The sequence below is a fragment of the Mobula birostris genome, chromosome 1 (genome assembly GCF_030028105.1).
Source record: "Mobula birostris isolate sMobBir1 chromosome 1, sMobBir1.hap1, whole genome shotgun sequence".
Lineage (NCBI taxonomy): Eukaryota > Metazoa > Chordata > Chondrichthyes > Myliobatiformes > Myliobatidae > Mobula > Mobula birostris.
In genome coordinates, this window is record NC_092370.1 from 84,510,861 (window position 1) to 84,532,934 (window position 22,074).

The following is a 22,074-nucleotide window of genomic DNA, read 5'->3' on the forward strand; positions in this document are numbered from 1 at the left end:
CAGACCCATTAATTCTGGACTTCCCCAACATCGGGAACAGTCTTCCTACATCTAGCCTGTCCAATCCCTTTAGAATTTTATGCGTTTCAATCAGATCCCCCGTCAATCTTCTAAATTCCGGAGAGTCTAAGCCTAGTCGATCCAGTCTTTCATGGTATGAAAGTCCTGCCATCCCAGGAATCAATCTGGTGAAACTTCTTTGTACTCCCTATATGGCAAGAATGTCTTTCCTCAGATTAGGGGACTAAAACTGTACACAATACTCCAGGTGTGGTCTCCCCAAGGCCTTGTACAACTGCAGTAGTACCTCCCTGCTCCTGTACTCAAATCCTCTCGCTATAAATGCCAGCATACCATTCACCCTTTTCTTCGCCTGCTGTACCTGCATGCCCACTTTCAATGACTGGTGTATAATGACACCCAGGTCTCGTTGCACCTCCCCTTTTCCTAATCGGCCACCATTCAGATAATAATCTGTTTTCCTGTTTTTGCCATCAAAGTGGATAACCTCACATTTATCCACATTAAATTGCATCTGCCATGAATTTGCCTACTCACCTAACCTATCCAAGTCACCCTGCATCCTCTTAGCATCCTCCTCACAGCTAACACTGCCACCCAGCTTCGTGTCATCCGCAAACTTGGAGATGCTGCATTTAATTCCCTCGTCCAAGTTATTAATATATATTGTAAACAACTGGGGTCCCAGCACTGAGCCTTGCGGTACCCCACTAGTCACTGCCTGCCATTCTGAAAAGGTCCCATTTATTCCCACACTTTGCTTCCTGTCTGCCAACCAATTCTCTATCCACATCAATACCATACCCCCAATACCGTGTGCTTTAAGTTTGCACACTAATCTCCTGTGTGGGACCTTGTCAAAAGCCTTTTGAAAATCTAAATATACCACATCCACTGGTTCTCCCCTATCCACTCTACTAGTTACATCCTCAAAAAATTCTATGAGATTCGTCAGACATGATTTTCCTTTCACAAATCCATGCTGACTTTGTCCGATGATTTCACTGCTTTCCAAATGTGCTGTTATCACATGTTTGATAACTGACTCTAGCATTTCCCCACCACTGATGTCAGGCTTACCGGTCTATAATTCCCCAGTTTCTCTCTCCCTCCTTTTTTAAAAAGCCGGGTTACATTAGCCACCTTCCAATCCTCAGGAACTAATCCAGAATCTAAAGAGCTTTGAAAAATTATCACTAATGCATCCACTATTTCTTGGGCTACTTCCTTAAGCACTCTGGGATGCAGACCATCTGGCCCTGGGGATTTATCTGCCTTTAATCCCTTCAATTTACCTAACACCACTTCCCTACTAACATGTATTTCCCTCAGTTTCTCCATCTCACTAGACCCTCAGTCCCTTACTATTTCCGAAAGATTATTTATGTCCTCCTTAGTGAAGACAGAACCAAAGTAGTTATTCAATTGGTCTGCCATGTCCTTGTTCCCCATGATCAATTCACCTGTTTCTGACCGTAAGGGACCTACATTTGTCTTAACCAATCTTTTTCTTTTCACATATCTATAAAAGCTTCTAGCCCTTCTATCCTACACTGCCCTCCATTTTTCTTTCATTCAAGGGCCTATCTAGGAGTTTTTTTAAATGTCTCTAACGTATCTTACTCTGTCAACATGCCTGACAATGTGTTCCATGCACTCTGTGTAAAATACCTACCTCTGACATCCCCCTATACTTTTCTCCAATCACCTTAAAATTATGCCCTCTCATATTAGTCATTTCTACTTCAGGAAAAAGTATCTGGCTATCCACTCTATTTATGCCTCTTATCATCTCATACACCTGTATGAAGTCACCTCTCATCCTCCTTTGCTCTGAAGAGAAAAGCCCTTAGCTCACTCAACCTATTCTCATAAAACATGTTCTCTAATCCAGGCTGCATTCTGGGAAATCTCCCCTGCACCCTCTCTAAAGATTCCACATTCTTCAGAACAGGACACCACTAGAGTTTTGTACACGTGCAACATTACCTTGTAGCCCTTGAACTCAATTGCCCAACTAACGAAGGCCAACACATCATACATTTCCTGAACAACTCTATTAATTTATGCTGTAACTTTGAGGGATTTATGGATGTGAACCCCAAGATCGCTCTATTCCTCCACGTTGCTAAGAAACCTTGCTTTAAATTATTTATTTTTATTTTTATTTATTACAAACAAACAAAAATACAGCACATCCACAAAAACCACAATCATAACAAAATCAAATTAAATATTGAGCGGCAAAAGGGAGAAAAATATAAAGGCAAAAGTAAACGTACACAGCAGAGGTTCACCGCACCAAAAAACCTCAGTCCTCACCCCGTGAGAAAGTCCAGTACAGGGCCCCATATCCTTTCAAAGATGACCCTTCTGTCCTCATTATATAGTTTCAGTCTCTCCGAATGTGAAGTATTTGCCAGTTCTCTCAGCCACAGATCGTACATAGGCACAGAGTCCATTTTCCACATTTGCAGGATTAACTTCTTAGCAATCACCATTCCAAATAATACAGCCATTTTTCATACATATTGGCTGAAGATAGGGAGCTTGTTACTCCAAGGATGGCTATGAGCGGGTCTGGTTCCCAGCGCTTCCCAAAAGCCTCAGAGAAACAGTGAAAAATACTTTTCCAGTATGCATAAAGCTTACAACATGACCAGAATGAACGTGACAAATTACTGTTCACAGATTTACATCTATTACAAACTGGTGAGACATCAGGGTAGAAACTGTGCAACTTTTTTTTGGAATAATGGAGTCTATGTATTGTTTCAAACTGTACAACTGTATTAGAATTACTAAAAAACACTTGTCAAAGCCCAAGAAAGCAGGTGGTTTTGCCCTACCGAACGTTAAAATGTACTACTGGGTTGCCCACCTATCCATTCTTGCATGGTGGAAAAAAGGCCCACCCTCTACCTCAGACTCGTGCCCAGCATGGTTACTCATAGAGCGAATGCTTTGTAAGAAGACTTCCTTACCAGCTCTCCTTAATAGCCCCACTGCAGTTAATAAGTCACATTTTAGTGACAGCTTCGTGGTTGGCAACAATGTAAGAATTTGGAAGCAGATACAGCTACACATTAAGGCTCCAAAAACTTATATTGACACTCCGATTTGTGACAATCATTCCTTTTTGCCTGGCCTGAATGATACTGTTTTTTCTACCTCGAAACAGAGAGGCATCTGTAGTGTAGGTGACCTATATATTAATGGAAATTTGCCTCATTTGCGCAGTTACAAGCAGTTTACAAAATCCCTGCTTCTAGTTTTTTTTAGATATTTACAAATTCGAGATTATATTCGGAAATATATACCTAACTTAGAAGTTTTAGACAAACATGAGCCCCAAACATGAGGCAATAAATAAATTTGATCCTGTTACTCGTGGTGCCGTATCCTATTTTTTATCAGATCCTACATAATGGAGCTCAGGTGAATACTGCAAGTTTTAAACAGGCATGAGTGGATGAATCGGGTATAGAACTGACAGAGGAGGTCTGGGATGAGTGTTTAAAGAGTATACACGATTGTTCGGTCAATGTCACACACAGAAACCTTCCTTTAACTGTGTACTCTGTCTTCAGGTTCAACCTTCCAAAATGTTTCATTTCAGAGTTTTCCAAACTCAACTCCATCATCCCCTTCTCTGTCCAGCTCAGCATCATGTCAATGTCCTGTTGTATCCTGCAACAGCCTTCTACCTACCACAACACCACCTACCTGCATGTCAACTGCAAATTTCCTAGCTCACTCTTCAACTTCTTCATTCAAGTAATTTATAAAAATCACAAAGAACAGGGGTCCCAGGACAGATCCCTGCACAACATCACTGGTCACCAACCCCTCGGCCGAATCTATATGCACCATCTCCCACTGCCCTCTGCTTTCTGTCAGCAAGCTATTTCTGGATCCTCACAGCGAAGTTACCCTGGACCCTCCCTCTTGATTTTCTGAATGAGCCTAGTGGGGTACCTAATTAAATGCCTTAGTAAAATCCATATACACCACAGTCATTGCTCCACTTTCATCAATGTGCATTGTCACATCCTCAATGAATTCAATCAGTCTTGTAAGGCATCAACTGCCCTTCTCAAAGCCACACTAATTAGACTGTGCTTCTCCAAATACTTGCACATCTTGTTTCTCAGAATCCTCTCCAATATTTTTCCAACCACTACCAGAAGATTCAGTTCTATAATTCCCAGGATTATCCCTACTTCCTTTCATGAACAAAGACATAACATTTGCCTCCTTCAAATCTATTGGTACTACATCCAGTGAAGATGCAAAAATCATCACCAAAGATGCAGCAACCTCTTCCCTCACCTCCCGTAATATCATGAGGTATATCCAGCCCTGGGGACTTATCTATCCTGAAGTATTTGAACATTAATACAGTTTCTTAACATCAACATCTTCCAGCAGATCAGCTTGTTTTATACAGTCCTTGCGTTCATTAAGGTCCTTCTCAATGGTGAAAATCAAAGCAAAGTATTCATCAGGGACTTCCCATATCATCTCTGACTCCAAGTGTATGTTCCTTCTTTTTTCCTTGATCGCTCTGCCTTTACTCTGGTCATCCTCTTGTTCCTCATGTACATGTAGAATGCCTTGTTGTTTTCCTTAATCCTACTCACCAATATCTTCTTATGACCCCTTCTGGCTCTCCCAAGTCCATTCTTAATCTCCTTCCTGGCTACCTTTTAACTCTCTAGAGCCCTGTCTGGTCCTTGCTTTCTAAATCCTAAGTATGCTTCTATTTCTTCTTGACTACCTATTTCCTCACCCTTCTACCCTTTCCTGGCCTCAAAGGGACATATTATCCAAAACCCCATGCAAGTGCTCCCTAAACAACCTGCACATTTCCTTTGTCCATTTCCCCTGAGTACATACATTTCTAATTTTTGCTCCCAAATTCTGCTTATTATGTCAGGAATCCATCCTGGACACACCTAATAAGTTCCGCCCCATCTATGCATTTTGTACTAAGGAGGTGCCAAACAACATCAGGGAAATTGGTCACTCATGATAACAGCACATTTATTTTTGTACCTTTCCAATATCTACAGCTACAGCTCAAACTATGGTTCTTTGCAAGCGGTAGGTATTTGCAATGGCTATGTGGCCTGGCATTTTGGTATCTCTAGGAGTGGACTGGAAGATGTGCAGCTTCAGAGTGCGGCCCCCTAGACGGCTGGTTCCTTGCCGATGTCAATGACTGAAGTGTCGTGGGAGAGTGAAACATCAGGACAGCAGTCAGTGTGTGTTGCTGTTGGAAGAAGACGCAGTTGCTTTTCTTCTTTTCTCTTTCTTTCCCCCCCTCCCTCTCTCTCATGAAAGCCTGTCAGTCCTCTAGTCAAGGGGCTCAAAGAAGTAACGTTAAAGATTGAAACATTGGAACAACGAGTTGCTGGTCTCTTGTTTTTGTTGTTGCTGGTGTGATCTCTCTCTCTCTCTCTCCCTTATTGGTGAGAGAGAGCCTGAGATACCAAAATGTTGGGTTATGGACTATAGTTTTTGATCGACTCTAGATCAAGGTCTCTTTCAGGGCTTTTGCTATTCCTTGCATGGGGGGGGGGGCAGTGCTTTTGCTGTTGCATTGGGGGGAGGGGGGAGTCAGTACTTTGGCAGCTGCTTGTGGGTGGGTAGGGAGGGGTTTTGGCATCTTAACATCCGCAAAAGAGTAAGAATTTCAGGCTGTATATTGTATACGTTCTCTGATATTAAATTGAACCATTTGCTCCGCCTCCCGATCAGCACCTCAGAGACCCTGTTGCCACTGGGGGGGAATTTACAGAATAATCCTAATAGAGTGATTGCTTGCTTCCTATTTGTAACATCCATCCACAGTGATTCAATGAATGATGTCCCCCCTCCCTGCAGCTGTGAGACTGTCCTTGATTAGCAATGCTACTCTTCCACCTCCTTTACCTCCGTCCCTGACTCTTTTGAAACATACAAACCCCAGAACATCCAACAGCCATTCATGCCCTTGTGACAGTAAGGTCTCTACAATGCCCACAACACTGTAGTTCCATGTACTGATCAATGCTTTAATTTTATCACCCTTGTTCCTGATATTCCTTGTATTAAAAGTGACACATTTCAACCCATCCAACTGACTGCAATTATGCCTTATCTGCACACTGCATCGAGGTGCATGGGGTGCATGAGAGGGGTAGCACCTCTAGATGGGGGGCTTGTCGCACTCCTTGGAGTGGCTCATCATCTATTGGTCCCCACCAACGCCCAGCTCTCACCTGTGGCTCCTTGTAGCTGTTTGTATGTGACAGCGGCCACACCCCGGGCAATGGCTTCGACAGGCCGGCTAAACCAGGTGAGGGTAGCCAACGGGTCTGAAACCCTTGGTGAGATAGGAATTTGCTCATCCCAGCATGTGAAGACTGCTTCGGTGGATCAGGCGGAGGAAACCCCGGGGATTCAACAGCTCAGAAGGCGTTGCAGCAGCGCACTGTGGAGTGCGTAGGGCGCGGCAGAGCACTTAAGAAGACACGGCCATCCAATGCAGCCAAGGAAGTTGCCAGACATAACGATTCTTCATGCCACTGGATCCTGACTTCTGAGGCGGAGAGAGTGGGATCGTCTCTGTGCAAGGCTTTTCCACTTCAATATCTTTCACGCACTGGTTACATTGTAAAAGGTCAGCTGGTGGCGCAGTGAGATCAGCGCCGGGCTCGAGAACGGAGATTCCCAATTTCGATCCAGTGACAGACCGCCCCTGAGCGCGCTCTCCATCCGCGCCGGGTTGATGTCGAGCTCAGAACTTGGCCTCATAAAAAAAAGACATACCACCCTGCACAATGTAGTCTTCCTCGGACACACACTACATCTACCTTTACATCAACTACCCCATCCTCTCAACTATCACTCTGGTTCCCATACCCTTGCCAAATTAGCTTAAACCCTCCCCTATAGCTCTAGCAAACATGCCCACAAGGATTTTAGTCCCCCTTCAGTTCAGGTGTATCTTGTCCTTTTGTACTGGTCATACTGCCCTAGGAGAGGTCCCATTGATCCACAAATCTAAAACCTTGACCCTGGCACAACAGAGGAACTGAAGATCATGAAAAAATGATGAAGAATTTTGGTAGAATAAATAAAAAGAAGCTGTTCCCATAGTGGAAGGGTCCATAACCTGAGAACAAAGATTTGGGTAAAAGATCTTACTTGTTTTCTACATTATAACAATGTTTGCACACCCAATATACTTAATTTGACCGTGAAATGCTTTGGAAGGTCTAAAGGTCACAAAAGACCTGATATTAAATCAGGTCTTACTTTCATTGCATAGGGAATATTAAATTAAGCTTATAATATTTATCTTCATTCCACATGTGGAGAATTGCTGTATAATGGATTTTCTGGGCATATAATGGAACTGTCATGATAACTAATTTTGAATGGTCTTTCATGGTCTATTTTCTAGATTTCTTTTATTCTAATTGCGATCACAGCAAATAAAAGCTTCCTGATTTCTTTTAAAGCTGCAAGTTCATCTTTCACTTGGCAAGTTAATTTTTAATTTGCTTCAAACGAATATTCCTTAATTTAAATTACTATCATATCTACAGAGCCCTATGATTTAATCTAATTATACCTCCTTGTGATCTTGTGAAGCAGTAAAGGATCCAGCAATCATTGAATGACAAGGATTGAAAGCTGCAGTGTTTTTCCACTGCCCCACATATTGACTGCAGACAAACGCACAGATCATGGAAACCTTTCTGCCTTATTTTTTGGGGAACTGTGTGAGTTTTGCACACACATTTCTGATTCAGCCAATTCTGGTGCCGTCACTGAGACACTCTTGCTGATAATGAGTCAATGAAGACAAGATTTCAAAGGATATTTCTGAGACTGGAGGAGTTGAAATATATAAGGAAAGTCTGGAAAGGCTAGCATTGTTTCCCCTGGAGTGAAGGTGGCTGAGGAGTGACCCCATACAAGTTTATGAAATCATAAGGGGCATAGACAAAATTTATTTTTACAGTCTTTTTCTCAATGGCGTAAAATTAAGGTGAGAAAGGAAAGATTTAAAGGGGATCTGAGGAGCAAGTTTCTCAGACAGAGGGAGGGTGGTTGTTATATTGAACAGGCTGCCAGAGAAAGTTGTAGGGGTGGGTACATTACAAGATTTAGAAGACATTTAAACAGGTACATGAATAGGAAAGGTTGAGAGGGATTTGGGCAGAATGCAGGCAAATGGGATTTGCTCAGGTAGGAACTTGGTTGGCATGGACTAGTTGGGTTGAAGGTCCTATCTTCTGTGCTGTATAGCTTTCTGCCCCACCTTACCATGAAATAAATTGAGTAGATAGGTTTCAACTGGGAAGGAGGTTGATTTGTCCTGTAGACTAACTGCAGAAGTTTGAAAATATTATACTGTAAAACTATGAGGACAGCTTGCTTCCAAGAAGCCAGTGATTAAAAGGTGATATAGTGGAGGTGTGCAAGATGATAGGTTATCAGCAATGCCCTTGTCTTGTAAAATGAATAGAAAATGAGGGATTCAAGGGCTGTGGTGCTCTGTACATTTTTGGACACTGACACAATTGGAAGCTTAAAGGGCCAATTGTTCTATTCTTTCCCCTTGTTCCCACAGTTGTGTCAAGTTGATCCACAGAAATTATTTCTTCTGGTGGGAGGAGACTGTAACAGAAAGGATAGAATCTAAAATTCTAAGGCACTCTGATAATGGGTGTTGCAGGAGGCAGGGTAATGGGAATCTAGAGGCTCTTCCCAGAGAACTTTGTGTTTAGGGACTAGCAGAGGACGTGAACTAATGGAGGAGTGATTCAGAGATGAGACTTCAGCAGAGAGAGTTAAGACGGCACCGATTTCAATGGATCAAACCACAGCCTGTGTAAACTGTAATCACATTCCATAAATACCTTGAAGCAGATTGGGCAGGTGATTCTCTCATGGGCAATGAAGCACAGCCCTGCTGCAGCTCCACAGCACTGCTCAGAGATATCACCTCTCGGATCCCACTACAGCCATAAAGCCGTACGGCAGAGAAAAAGGCCTTTTGGCCAAAATGGTCCATGCTGACCAACGTTCCTGTTCAATCTATTTCCATTTGCATGCATTTGGCTCATATGCCTTTAACTATTCCTATTCAAGTGTCTTTTAAATGTTGTTAATGTACCTGCCTCAACCACTTGCTCCGGCAGTTCATTCCATACACTAACCTCCCTCCATTCCTCAGGTTCCTATTACTTCTCACCTCTTAACTTACAGTAAACCTATGCCCTCCAGATCTCGATTCACCAATCCCAGGGAAGAGATTATATGCATTTACACTATTTATGCCCCTTATGATTTCAGACACTCTCTCAGATCACTCCATATTCTCTAATAAACGAATAAAGTCCCAGCCTGCTCAACGACTCTTCATAACTTCCTAGAGTCCTCACAACAACCTTGTAAATCTCTTCCACACTCTTTCCAGCTTAATGGCATCTATCTGATAGCAGGGTAAACAAAACTGAGCACAACACTTCAAATATTCAGGAAGTATTGTAGACCATTCGATGAGCATGGAAAGAGAAAAAACAGGTACTTTATTATTTATTATTTTATTCTATGTTATTATTTGTGTTTTAAGCTATTGTTAGTCTTTATTTTTTATGGATTTATTACTTAGCTATTTACTGTATGGTAATAGCTTTTTAAGAATTGTCTCTAGATGTTCTTGTATAATATGTTTAAGAACTGCTACATAGGAAAACTATTATAGCTTTTACCGCTGCATTGTTGAGGATGAGATTTAATCAGCAAGGTTGGTCCTCTACATCAGCTGATTATAGGGAGGAGAGATCAGAAATGGGGAAAGCCAGATCAGCTTCTTCTGCCAAAGAATATTATGTGATTGGGAATGAATTTCCTTACCTTGCCATGGTTGGTATTTTCACAAACAAATGTTTCGTACTCCATTGGAAATTCAGGGACGTTGTCATTGACATCCACCAAGCTAATGTGAACCGATCCCCTTCCAACTTGTGCAGGATTCTCTGTTCAAAGGACAAGGAAAGATTAGTGTCTGGGAGTGTCACTGCTTGGTATGGCAACTAGTCTGCCCAAGACCACAGGGAAGTGCAGAAAATTGTGAATGCAGCCCAGTCTATTAAGAAAATCAGCTACCCCTCCATGGACTCTGTCTACACTTCCTATTGCCTCAAGAGAGCAGCTAACGTCATCGGAAACCCCACCCAGCTCAGACATGTTCTCTTCACCCTACTTCCATCAGGGAAGATACTGAATCTTGAAAACTCATTACACTAGGCTCAAAGACAGCTGCTAACCTGCTGTTATAAGACTCTTGCATGATGAAGATAAATTCTTGATCTTACAACTTACTTTGTTGTGGCTGTGGCACCTTCTGGTCTATTTACACGACACTTTCTCTATAACTGCCACACCATATCCTGCATCCTCTTACTGCTTTTCCCTTGTACTACCTTGATGTACTGATGTTTTGAAATGACCTGTATGGATTGTGTGTCAAACAAAGCTTATTTTACTGTGTCTTGGTACGTGTGACAATCATAAACCAATACCATTATATTGTTTTTAAACCAACACAATTTTTATATCAGCTTGGAGGATGTCTTCATGTACAGGCCAGTCTGTTGTGTTGTAAGAAATATGCCAGGCAGATTACACTCAATAAACTCCCACAAAAGCTATTTGATAATACCAGGATAATTTGTGAGGGATAAATGTTGGCGGGGATATTAAGGAGAACTTCCTCAAACAAGTGCTGAGCGACCCTTTGCATACAACTGAGAGATAAAATAGAGCATAGGCTTAACATCTCATCCAAAAGACTTCTGACAGTGCTTGACTCCCTCACTTCTGCATGTTATCCTGATTCTATCTGAGCAAGTGCCTGGAATAAGAATTGAACTCAGGACTACCTGCCTCAGAGATGAAAGCACTAATATCATCTACAGCTGAGAACACCAAGTGTTCAATAAGCTTTCATCTCTGTTACAGCTGTAAAGGCCAAATGTTCAAAAAGCAGAACTCTAAAATATTACAATAAATTAGAGAAAATCATTAAAAAAGTAAGAACATATGCGCAGAGCTGTGGACAACTCTGATTTTAAAGAATGTCAGCATAACAATAATTCAACACAACATACAATATCACAGATTTTCTGTTGTTTCTTGAATTGATTCAAGGCTGTTCTCCGGGCATTTCACTAGGCAATGACAAGGAGCTTGTAGATCTCTTGCACCCGGATAGTGAAAAGCTTACAAAAAGCATTCTCACTAGTTCAATCCAGAACTCCAGTGCTCTCAATGTGCAGCTTGCACATTCTCTGGGGCGCCTAGGCACAACTCGAGTAGCAGCAGTACTCTCAATCGATACAATTAAATATTCCCATTTCAGCCTGAGACAGCTAAAAAGCACAACTGCTTCCAAGGTCAGTACAGTTAACAAAGATGTCTTAATGCGTTTAACTGAATTATCGCTGCTTAAAGCCGATGGGAAAAAACACTAATTGTGGTGGGAAGTGCCCCCGGAGGACACTTTGGAGGAGGCGCAAGTGTAGATCGGGATTACAAGTGTGTTTAAGGAAATGGGGTTTTAAACTCCCTATACCGACGATCTTACTGGCGAATGTGCAGTCTTTGGTGGATAAAATCGATGATCTTAAAGCTAGGGTGCTGAATTAGAGGGACATTAGGACCGCATGTGTCCTGTGTTTAATGGAATCCTGGTTAACCCCTTCCATACTGGATGCAGTGATCCAGATAGACGGGTTTACTATACATCGTCAAGATAGATCTATAGAGCCTCTCAAAAGCAGAGGTGGAGGAGTATGCCTCATGATCAACTCTTCTTGGTGCACAAATATATCAGTGCTGTCCCAATTCCGCTCACCAGACCTGGAATATCTAGCAGTAAGGTGCCGTCCTTTTTACCTACCATGGTAGTTCTCTGGGGTCATTTTGGTAACAGTTTACATTCCACCTCAGGCCAATGTCAAACAGGCTTTAAGTGACTTGAGCAATGGGGTCAACATACACGAAACAGCGCACCCTAACACCTTCACCATCGTTTTGGGAGATTTTAACCAGGCCAGTCAGAAAAAGATCACTAAGCAATTACCATCAACAGATCACTTGCAATACCAGAGGAAACAACACACTGGACCATTGCTACACCACAGTCAAGAATGCCTACCGTGCTATTCCTGCCCTCACTTCGGGAAGTCTGATCACCTGGCTGTACTTCTACTCCCTGAGCACAGGCAAAGACTGAAGACTGCAGCACCAGGAGTGAGGACCAAGAAGGTATGGACAAGGGAAGCACAGGAGCGCCTACAGGACTGCTTTGAATCAGTGGACTGAACTGTATTCAGGGATTCATCTTCAAACCTGGATGAGTATGCTGCATACTGACTTCTTTAAAACCTGTGTGGATGTGTGTCTGCCGCAAAGACTTGCTGTACATTCCCAAACCAAAAGCCATGGATGAACCAGGAGGTATGTCATCTTCTGAAGGCTAGATCTGTGACATTCAAATCTGGCAATCCAGGCCTGTACCAGAAAACCAGATATGATTTTCAGAGGGTTATTTCAAGGGTGAGGAGACAATTTCAAACAGGGTTTGAGGTGACATCAGATGCATGGCAACTCTGGCAGGGTCTGCATGACTATCACCCGGTAGCACTCACATCGACAGTGATGAAATGCTTTGAGAGGTTGGTCATGACTAGACCGAACACCTGCTTCAGCAAGGACCTGGACCTATTGCAATTTGCCTATTGCCACAATAGGTCAATGGCAGGCACAATCTCAATGGCTCTCCACACAGCTTTAGACCACCTGGACAACACGTCAGGACTGTTCAACAACTATAGCTCAGCATTTAATACCATCATTCCCACAATCCTGATTGAGAAGTTGCAGAATCTAGGCCTCTGTACCTCCTTGTGTAATTGGATCCTTGACTTCCAAACCGGAAGACCACAATCTGTGTGGATTGGTGATAATATATCCTTCTCGCTGATGATCAAAACTGGCGCACCTCAGGGGTGTTTGCTTAGCCCACTGCTCTACTCTCTGTATACACATGACTGTGTGGCTAGGCATAGCTCAAATACCATCTACAAATTTGCTGATGATACAACCATTGTTGGTAGAATCTCAGGTGGTGATGAGAGGGTGTACAGGAGTGAGATATGCCAACTAGTGGAGTGGTGTCACAGCAACAACCTTACATTCAACGTCAGTAAGATGAAAGAGCTGATTGTGGACTTCAGGAAGGGTAAGATGAAGGAACACATATCAATCCTCATAGAGGGATCAGAATTGAAGAGAGTGAGCAGTTTCAAGTTCCTGGCTGTCAAAATCTCTGAGGATCTAACCTGGTCCCAACATATCGATGTAGTTATAAAGAAGGCAAGACAGCAGCTGTACTTTATTTGGAGTTTGAAGAGATTCGGCATGTCAATAAATACACTCAAAAACTTCTATAGTTGTACCATGGAGACCATTCTGACAGGCTGCATCACTGTCTCGTATGGAGGGGCTACTGCACAGGACCGAAAGAAGCTGCAGAAGGTTGTAAATCTAGTCAGCTCCGTCTTGGGCACTAACTTACAAAGTACCCAGGACATCTTCAGGGAGCGGTGTCTCAGAAAGGCAGTGTCCATTATTAAGGACATCCAGCACCCAGGGCATCCCCTTTTCTCACTGTTACCATCAGGTAGGAGGTACAGAAACCTGAAGGCACACACTCAGCGATTCAGGTACAGCTTCTTCCCCTCTGCCATCCTATTCCTAAATGGACATTGAATCTTTGGACACTACCTCAATTTTTTTTAAATATACAGTATTTCTGTTTTTGCATGTTTTTTTAAAAATCTATTCAATATACGTAATTGATTTACATGTTTATTTATTATTATTTTTATTTAATTTATTATTTTTTTCTCTCTCTGCTAGATTATGCATTGAACTGCTGCTGCTAAGTTAACAAATGTCGGCGATAATAAACCTGATTCTGATTCTAACCATGAAGATTTTCTCTCTATGCTGGCATTCTCTCCCACATCCCAAGGGCATGCAGCTAAGTGGTAGAGTCTGAGGGAGCTGAAGAGAATGTGGGGGGAATAAAAAATAGGATTAATGCTGGATTAGAATAAATGGGTTGTTATTAGTCATCCAGGTTTCACTGTTATCTTTTTTTCTTCTAACTTGCATGGCACTTTCTCTGTAACACCATATCCCATATTCTGTTATTGTTTTTCCCTTGTGCTACATCGAAGCACACAAGTTGCAAAATGATCTGCATGGATGATCTGTAAAACAAAGCTTTCACTGCACATATGACAACAATAAACCTACCAATAACCTGACTTGGCAGCACAAGAAGTATAAGTCTAGCCTGTAACCCTTTTAAACAACGGTTCCTGAAATCTTTACTTATTTGTTATGCACTTGACCCTCTGGACGTTGCTGCTAAGGGCTGCATTTATTGCCTCTTCGTAATTGCCCTCAAGAAAATGGTGAACTGCCTTTTGTGCTGCTTCAGTCCTTCTGATGACGATACTGCTAAAGCCATGTTGGGGAGCAGAGATGGGCGAATAAGATGGGCTCTTGACCTTGTAATCTACCTTGTTATGATCTAGCACCTTATTGTCTACCTGCCCCACACTTTCACTAGCTGAATTCTGTTATTTTCGTTCCTTGTACTACCTAAATACACTGTGCAATGATCTGATCTGTATAAACAGTATGCAGGACAAGATTTTCACTGTATTTCAGAGCATGTTGCAATGATAAACCATTTCCAATTCTCAATGAAACACCGGTGCTACCTTTCCATGCATGATTCTGAGGAGAATATTCAGGTGGTGGTGCTCTCATGCACCCTCTGCCTTATCGACCTTCGTGGCACACATTTTAGGTTAGGGAGGTGTTCTCAGGGTAGCCTGGGCCAGTAACTAGAGCACTTTTGCACTGACATTAATGCCAGCCTTCTCAGAGTAACCCCTGCCCACAAGCTGGGTCACTCATCTAGTTTCACCCAGAGTCATAGTTATACAGCAATCATAAGCACACTAACCTGCCTTCAATATCTGCAGCCACATCGACCACTGCCAGCTGAAGCTCATTCATCATTCCTTTAACGTGGCTGCAATTAGTTGAAATTACTTTAAATTCCACTTAAGTGACTTCAAATTCAGTTTGTTGTGCTATCCTTGGTAGATACACCCTGGGGCCACACTCAAATGAAACTACAGGCCAGACTGCTCTTCCAACAAGAGCAATTACTTGAGCATACAGTATTTTTAGCTCAAAGTTGGTTTAACTCAGTTATTCCAGGAACCCATTACTGTGCTTCTGTCAATAATTGATTATGATCAGTGATCCCTTCCACTTTGCTGGTTCAGGGGACATTTTACACCCAGGGGTACAGTAAGGAGTTTGGATGTAACATCAGCTCTTTATGACTTCCAGTGTTTCCAATACATTTGGTGTATCTCAGTTGTGACTCTTCCCAATAGCCTGTCCTGGTCTAACCACATTGATTCCACTCCCAAAAAAATCTGCCAATGCCTCTAATTCCTCAGGAGGCTAAAGAGATTTGTTCTGTCCTCATCAGTTCTCACTAATTTTTATTCATTCACCATCTTAACTGATCCATTATGGCTGGTTATGACAACTGCTCTGCACGTGTCCACAAGAAACTACAGAGTTGTGGACACAGCTCAGCACATCATGGGAACCAGTCTCCCTTACATGGACTGTCTAGACATTTTGATGTCTTGGTGAAGCAGCCAGCATAATCAAAGACCTCACCCGCCATCAGGCAGAAGACTGAAAGACTGAAAGTATATACCACCAGGCTCAATGGCAGTTTCTTCCTCACTGTTTTAGGGCTATTTTATGGTTCATTAGTGTAATAAAATGAACTCTTAACCTAATAATCTACCTCACTATCACCTTGCACTTTAATGTTTACCTGCACTGTACTTTCTCTGTAGTTGTTACGCTTCATTCTGCACTCTGTTATTCCATTATCTCGTGCTACCTTGATGAGCTGTATAATGACCTGATGTGCATGAACTGTATGCAAGACAAGCTTAGTGCCTATGACAATAGTAAAGCAATTCCAGTTCCCCACTGGATGTACCAAATCTCTGTTCCCCTTTCTGCAACAGGGACTCAAGGGATATATTGTAGGATCCGTGGTGCTGAGATCAAAGATTAGTCATGGTCTTATGAATGGCAGAGTAGGTTTGAGGGGCTGAATAGCCAATTCCTATTCTTTATACCCTGGCCTACATGTTCTTGTAGCTTCTCTCTGCTTTAGTCCAGATAGTATTCCAATCTTAGACTGGTCCACTACTGGTTAATTTTGACATCCTCCAAAGCATAAAACATAGAACACTAGAGCACAGGAACAAGCCATTCTATCCACAATGTCTGTGCTGAACACGATGCCAAATTAAATTAATCCCTGACACAAGAATTTCTGCAGACACTGGAAATCTCAATCAACATGCACGAAATGCTGGAGGAACTCAGCAGGTCAGGCAGCATCTATAGGGGATCTCGCCCCAAAATGCCTACCATTTACTTCCCTCCATTGATGCTGCCTAAACTGCTGAGTTCTCCCAACATTTTGTATGTGTAAATTAATTCTTCATATCCCTAAGTTCCCTGCATGTTTACGTTCCTCTATAAAAGTCTCTTCTTAAAAGTTGCTATTGCATCCCTTGCCACAACTACAGAACCTACCACTCTCAGTTAAAAAAATGCCTCGTACATCTCCCTGATATTGTTTTTTTTTGCAGAAAGCGTATCAGCTTCCCTCTCACTCAACTGTGTTAATGACCTCTTCCAAATACTTCATCAGTGAAGTATTACTGTCTTTACATATCTTCTTTCTCCATGGTCAGTATACATAATTACCCACTCTGCACACTCATTTCTGGATCCCTTGCCACATTGCTGCTAGGAATAGTTTAAATGATGGCTACCTGTCCTAACGTTTAACCTTATGGTGAAAGTTAATTACCAAGTAGTGTTGATTGAAGATGGCAATGAAGAGGCAAATGGGAGCAAGGTAGACTGGCTGGCTGAGTAGTGTGCAACAACATCCTTGCACTCAGATCAGCAAGACCAGGGAATAGCTGGTGATCTTCAGGAGGGGGAAGTCAGGAGAACACACACGTGACCTTACTGAGGGATCCTAAGTGGAATTAGTGAGCAGCTTCAGGTTCCTGGGCAACAACTCAGAGGATCTATCCTGGGCCCACCACACAAATGAGATCATGAAGAAAGCACAGCACAGTTATACGTCATTAGGAGCTAGGAGATTTGGTATGTCACCAAAGACTCCAGCAAATTTCTACAGATATTCTGTGCACAACATTGTGATTGGTTGCATCATCATCTGTATGGAGGCTTCAATACAGAGGTTTGAAAGAGGCTGCAGAGATTGTTGACACCGCCAGGCCCATCATAGGTGTGGCCCTCCCCACCACTGAGAATCTCTTCTAAAGGTGGTGCCTCAGGAAGATGGCACTCATCACTACTCGGGACATGCTCTATTCTCATTACTGCCCAGGAGGACGTACAGACTAGGAACAGCTTCTTCCTCTCTACCATCAGATTTTTGACCAGTCCATGAATCTATGCATGTTACCTCAGTATTCCCCTTTCACATTATTTATTTACTAATTATTGTAACTTACAGCAATTGTTTTTGTTGAGCATGGTACTGCTGTCAGACAGTAATACATTTCATGACGTATACTATGTTAGTTACCATAAACCTGATTCTGATTGTGATTCTCACTGTCCTTTGACAATGTGCTGAGTTCAAGTGGGGGACAGAGGTCAACTGAAGATTATTACTACAAATAAACCTTGAGACCATAGTTGATTTGAGTTCATGATTGTACAAGGGGGCAATATTGAAGTGGTTTCCAGTTGCCGCCTTCAGTTGCAGCGTCCATACTGGACGGATAAACCTGGCCATTGATCAGCAGATTCCTCTGCCCAGCGTTTTTAGTTTTACAACCGTAAATTCCAATTGTAGCATCTGCTTGTAAAACCATCCACCACCTGCAAATCATGGCTTCACGTGACCCTCATTGGGAGGCTAAACAGGTACTACACCTTGCCCAAGGGTGACCTGTAGGCTATCGGACAGAAGGAGCGCCTGACTCCTCCTTTTGCTGAGCAATTGCACAGCACCGACACCTTAAACAAAAAGAAAACTGAGGTAATGGTACTATCAACGAAACCTGATATCCCAAACTGTAGGATCGTATTGGGAAATGAAATCCTGAAACAAGTTCACAACTTCAAGTACCTTGGATCATGGGTAACATCTGATGGCAAATGCGAAACAGACATAAAATCAAGAATAGCAATGGCAAGAATAGCATTTACAGAAATGAGAAACATCCTAACGAACAAGAAAATAGCAATTGACATCCGCCTTAGAACTCTCAGCTGCTACATTCTTCATATATTGATGTATGGCTGCGAGTCATGGACTATCACAAATGCAATGAAAAAAAGAATCAATGCAGCAGAGATGTGGCTCCTCAGAATAATACTATGCATATCATCTACGGACAGTATAACCAACAAAGAAGTTCTACAGAGAAGGAAAACAAAACGTACATTACTTAAAAAAATCAGAAAACAGCAATAAAAATTCCTTGGACACATCATGCGGAGAGAGACATTAGAACATTTAGTTACAACTGGAAAGTTGGAAGGAGAAAGAAGCAGAGGCAGACAGAGAATGAAAATGATAGATGGAATAACATCATGGTTAGAAACAGGGGAGGCAACAACTGCAATTCGGAGGGTCACGGACCATGATGGATGGAGGGACATGATCGCCCACGCCGAACGGCAAGGCACCTGAATGATTGAATGAAACCTTGAGATCAGAGCAGGGTGCAAAATTCATCATCTACTGCTCTGTTAAAAGAGAATTTTATAACATAGAGGGACTTATAAATGCAAGTAGTTGGTTCCCTAAAGGTGGCATCACAGGCAGAAAAGGTGGAAAAGAAGGCTTTTAGCATACTGATCTTCATCAGTACGGCATGAAGTATCCAAGTTAGAATGGTATGTTGCAGTTATCCAAGACATTGGTCACATCACAGTTGGAATATGTAACTTTATGTAATATTGCCATAGGAAAAATGACATAAGACTGAAAAGAGTGCAGAGGAGATTTAAGAGAATGTCACCAGGACTCAAGGGACTGTGTTACAGAGAGAGCTTGAGCCGTCTGGCACTTCATTCATTGGAGACTGAGGGGTAAACTAGAGAACTAGAGGACCTAGGGTCAGGGTGAGAGGGGAGAGATCTAATAGAGATCCTTGAGCCACCACAGAGAGCGTTCGGTGTACGGAACAAGCTGCCACAGAAAATGGTTGAGGCAAGTACAAGATTCAAGATTCAAGATTTTTTAATGTCATTTCCAATACACAATTTAAAGAAGAATGAAATAATTGTTACTCTGGCTCTGATGCAGCCCAAAAATAACACAATAAGATAAAGAATTCAATAATAATATAAAAAACACAATAAATACTTAGAAATGCATAAGATAACTTATATACATAGATTGATGGTATGTTTATAAAGTGACACCAGGCACTGGAGTATCCGTACTTAAGGTGACTGACAGGAAGTGATAAAGCAGTGATAGAGGAAGAGGTGTGGAGGGGTAGGTTACTGGGTGGAGGTGTTCATCAGCCTTAATCCTCAGGAAAAATAACTGTTTTTGAGTCTGCTGGTCCTGGTGTGGATATTATGTGGCCTCCTTCCTGATAGAAGTGGATCAAGCGGTCCATATGTAGGGTGAGTGGGATCCTTCATGATGTTACAGGCCCTTTTCTGGCATCTTTCTGTTTATATGTCCTTGGTGGTAGGTAGGCTAGTGCCAGTGGTGCACTGGGCAGTTTTGACAACCATTTGTAGAGCCCTCCTGTTCGCCGCGGTGCAGTTTCCACACTATGCACAGATGCCGCTTGTTAGGATGCTCTCTACTGCACATCTGTAGAGTGATGTGAGTATAGATGTGCAAAGGCCAGCTCTCTACTGCCTCCTCATAAAGTAAAGGCATTGGTGAGCTTTCCTGGTTGTGCAGAAAGTGTTCTGGGACCATGAGAGGCTATTAACAACATTGAAAACACACTTGTTCAGGTATACAGATTTAGAGGGATATGGGCCAAACACAGTCAGCTGGGACTAGCTCAGATGGAAACTTGGTCAGTATGCACCAGTTAGGCTGAAGTACCTGACTCCATGCTCTCTGACTCTATATCTGTACAACCAAGCAATCTTATTAACTTAGATACCACTTCTGCAGGAATTACTCTATCACCCAGTGCTGCTTTCACCACTACATCATACTGGCTCTGCCTGAGGTTTGCACAGGGTAACCTTATATGGTTATAAGCTTCAGTACCTTGATACTGTTGTAAGAATCCTTAAACATCTTTTCATATTTTATCAGAAGCTAACTGAAACAGTCATTAAGTATTGTCACTGAATTTATATTTCCAATCCACACTCGACTCTTTTGACTAGCTTCTTCCCAGCAGAACTAGCCTGTTCACACATTCAGCAATACACACAAAATGCTACAGGAACCCAGCAGGTCAGGCAGCACTCGTCGAGGAAAATGAACAGTAGATAATTTGAGCTGAGCTAATTTGTCAGGGTTCAGGTCAATTAGATTCAGTCAGGACTCTGATCTTCATGATGGGTCTCGGCCTGACTGACCTGCTGAATTCATAGAAACATAGAATAACTACAGCACAATACAGGACCTTCAGCCCACAATGCTGTGCCGAACATGTACTTACTTTAGAAATTACCTAGGGTTACCCATAGCCCTCTATTTTTCTAAGCTCCATGTACCTATCCGGGAGTCTCTTAAAAGACCCTATTGTGTCTGCCTCCACCACAGCCCATTCCACGCACTCACCACTCTACGTAATAAACTTACCCCTGACATCTCCCCTGTACTTACTTCCAAGCATCTTAAAACAAAATTCCTTCAGCATTTTGTGTGTGCTGCTCAGGATTTACAGCATCTGCAGAATTTCTTGTGTCTCTGTTCACAGCCACTGCAATTGGCAGTGTTGCATTTGCCCATTACAGGGAAAGCAACACTGTAGTTATCCTAATCTTCTCACTTCTCACTATGGTACATCCTTGATTTGAATTTGCTTCATGTTAACGGCACCTAGCTTTCCCATGATAAAGTTATGTGTGGCTGTGTCAATATACAAAGTGATATCTTAGGGATCATTAATCTTTAATTATGAAATTGTTGTGTATATTTATCACCAGTGGTGTATACAATGCGTCAAATAGGTTCAGTGTTATGCATGAACCAAGAAGCTGTCTCTCACTTGCAAGAGCATGTGCTGATATAATAAATTTTCCAGCAAATAAAGTAATGGTTGCCTGTATGCAGCAGTTCATAGATAACAATCGGACATGGACCAATATGTGGCAAATGGCATTCACACCACAGAAGTGCCAAGCAGGAAACATCTCCATAAAAAGAAAGAGACAAACCATTGATCATTGCCCTTCCATGTCACTACCACTGCTGAGTCTCCACAGTCACTGTTCACTAGTGCAATAAGATATACTATAGTACGACAAGATCATCTACCTTGTGATGATCTTGTACTTTACTGTTTACCTGCACTGCACTTTCTCAGTAGGCGTTATACTTTATTCTGAGTTCTGCTATTGTTTCGCCTTTTTCTACCCCAATGCACCATGTAATAATATGATCTGAATGCACAATATGCAAAACAAACTTTCCTCTGTATTTTTGTACCTGTGACAATAATAAACCAATACTAATACCAATACCATTGACCAGAAACGCAACTGAATGAGCCCCGTACATTGCACTGTTAAAAGAGCACGTAAGAAGCAGGCTTTCTCACCTCCTACCATCTGACATTCCACAATCTATAAGGCAAAAAGTCAGGAGTGTGA

The 22,074-nt window shown here is 42.2% G+C and overlaps 1 protein-coding gene across 3 annotated transcripts in view; it reads right to left on the reverse strand.

Moving 5' to 3' along the window:
* The window catches only part of cdh7a (cadherin 7a), a 227,043-nt gene that overhangs the window by 18,375 nt on the left and 186,594 nt on the right, over positions 1-22,074 (reverse strand). For all 3 annotated transcript variants that reach the window (XM_072258284.1, XM_072258275.1, XM_072258292.1), the window contains one exon: positions 9,940-10,061. In XM_072258284.1, coding sequence (XP_072114385.1) covers positions 9,940-10,061 — 122 coding nt within the window. The remainder of the gene's footprint in view (positions 1-9,939; positions 10,062-22,074) is intronic.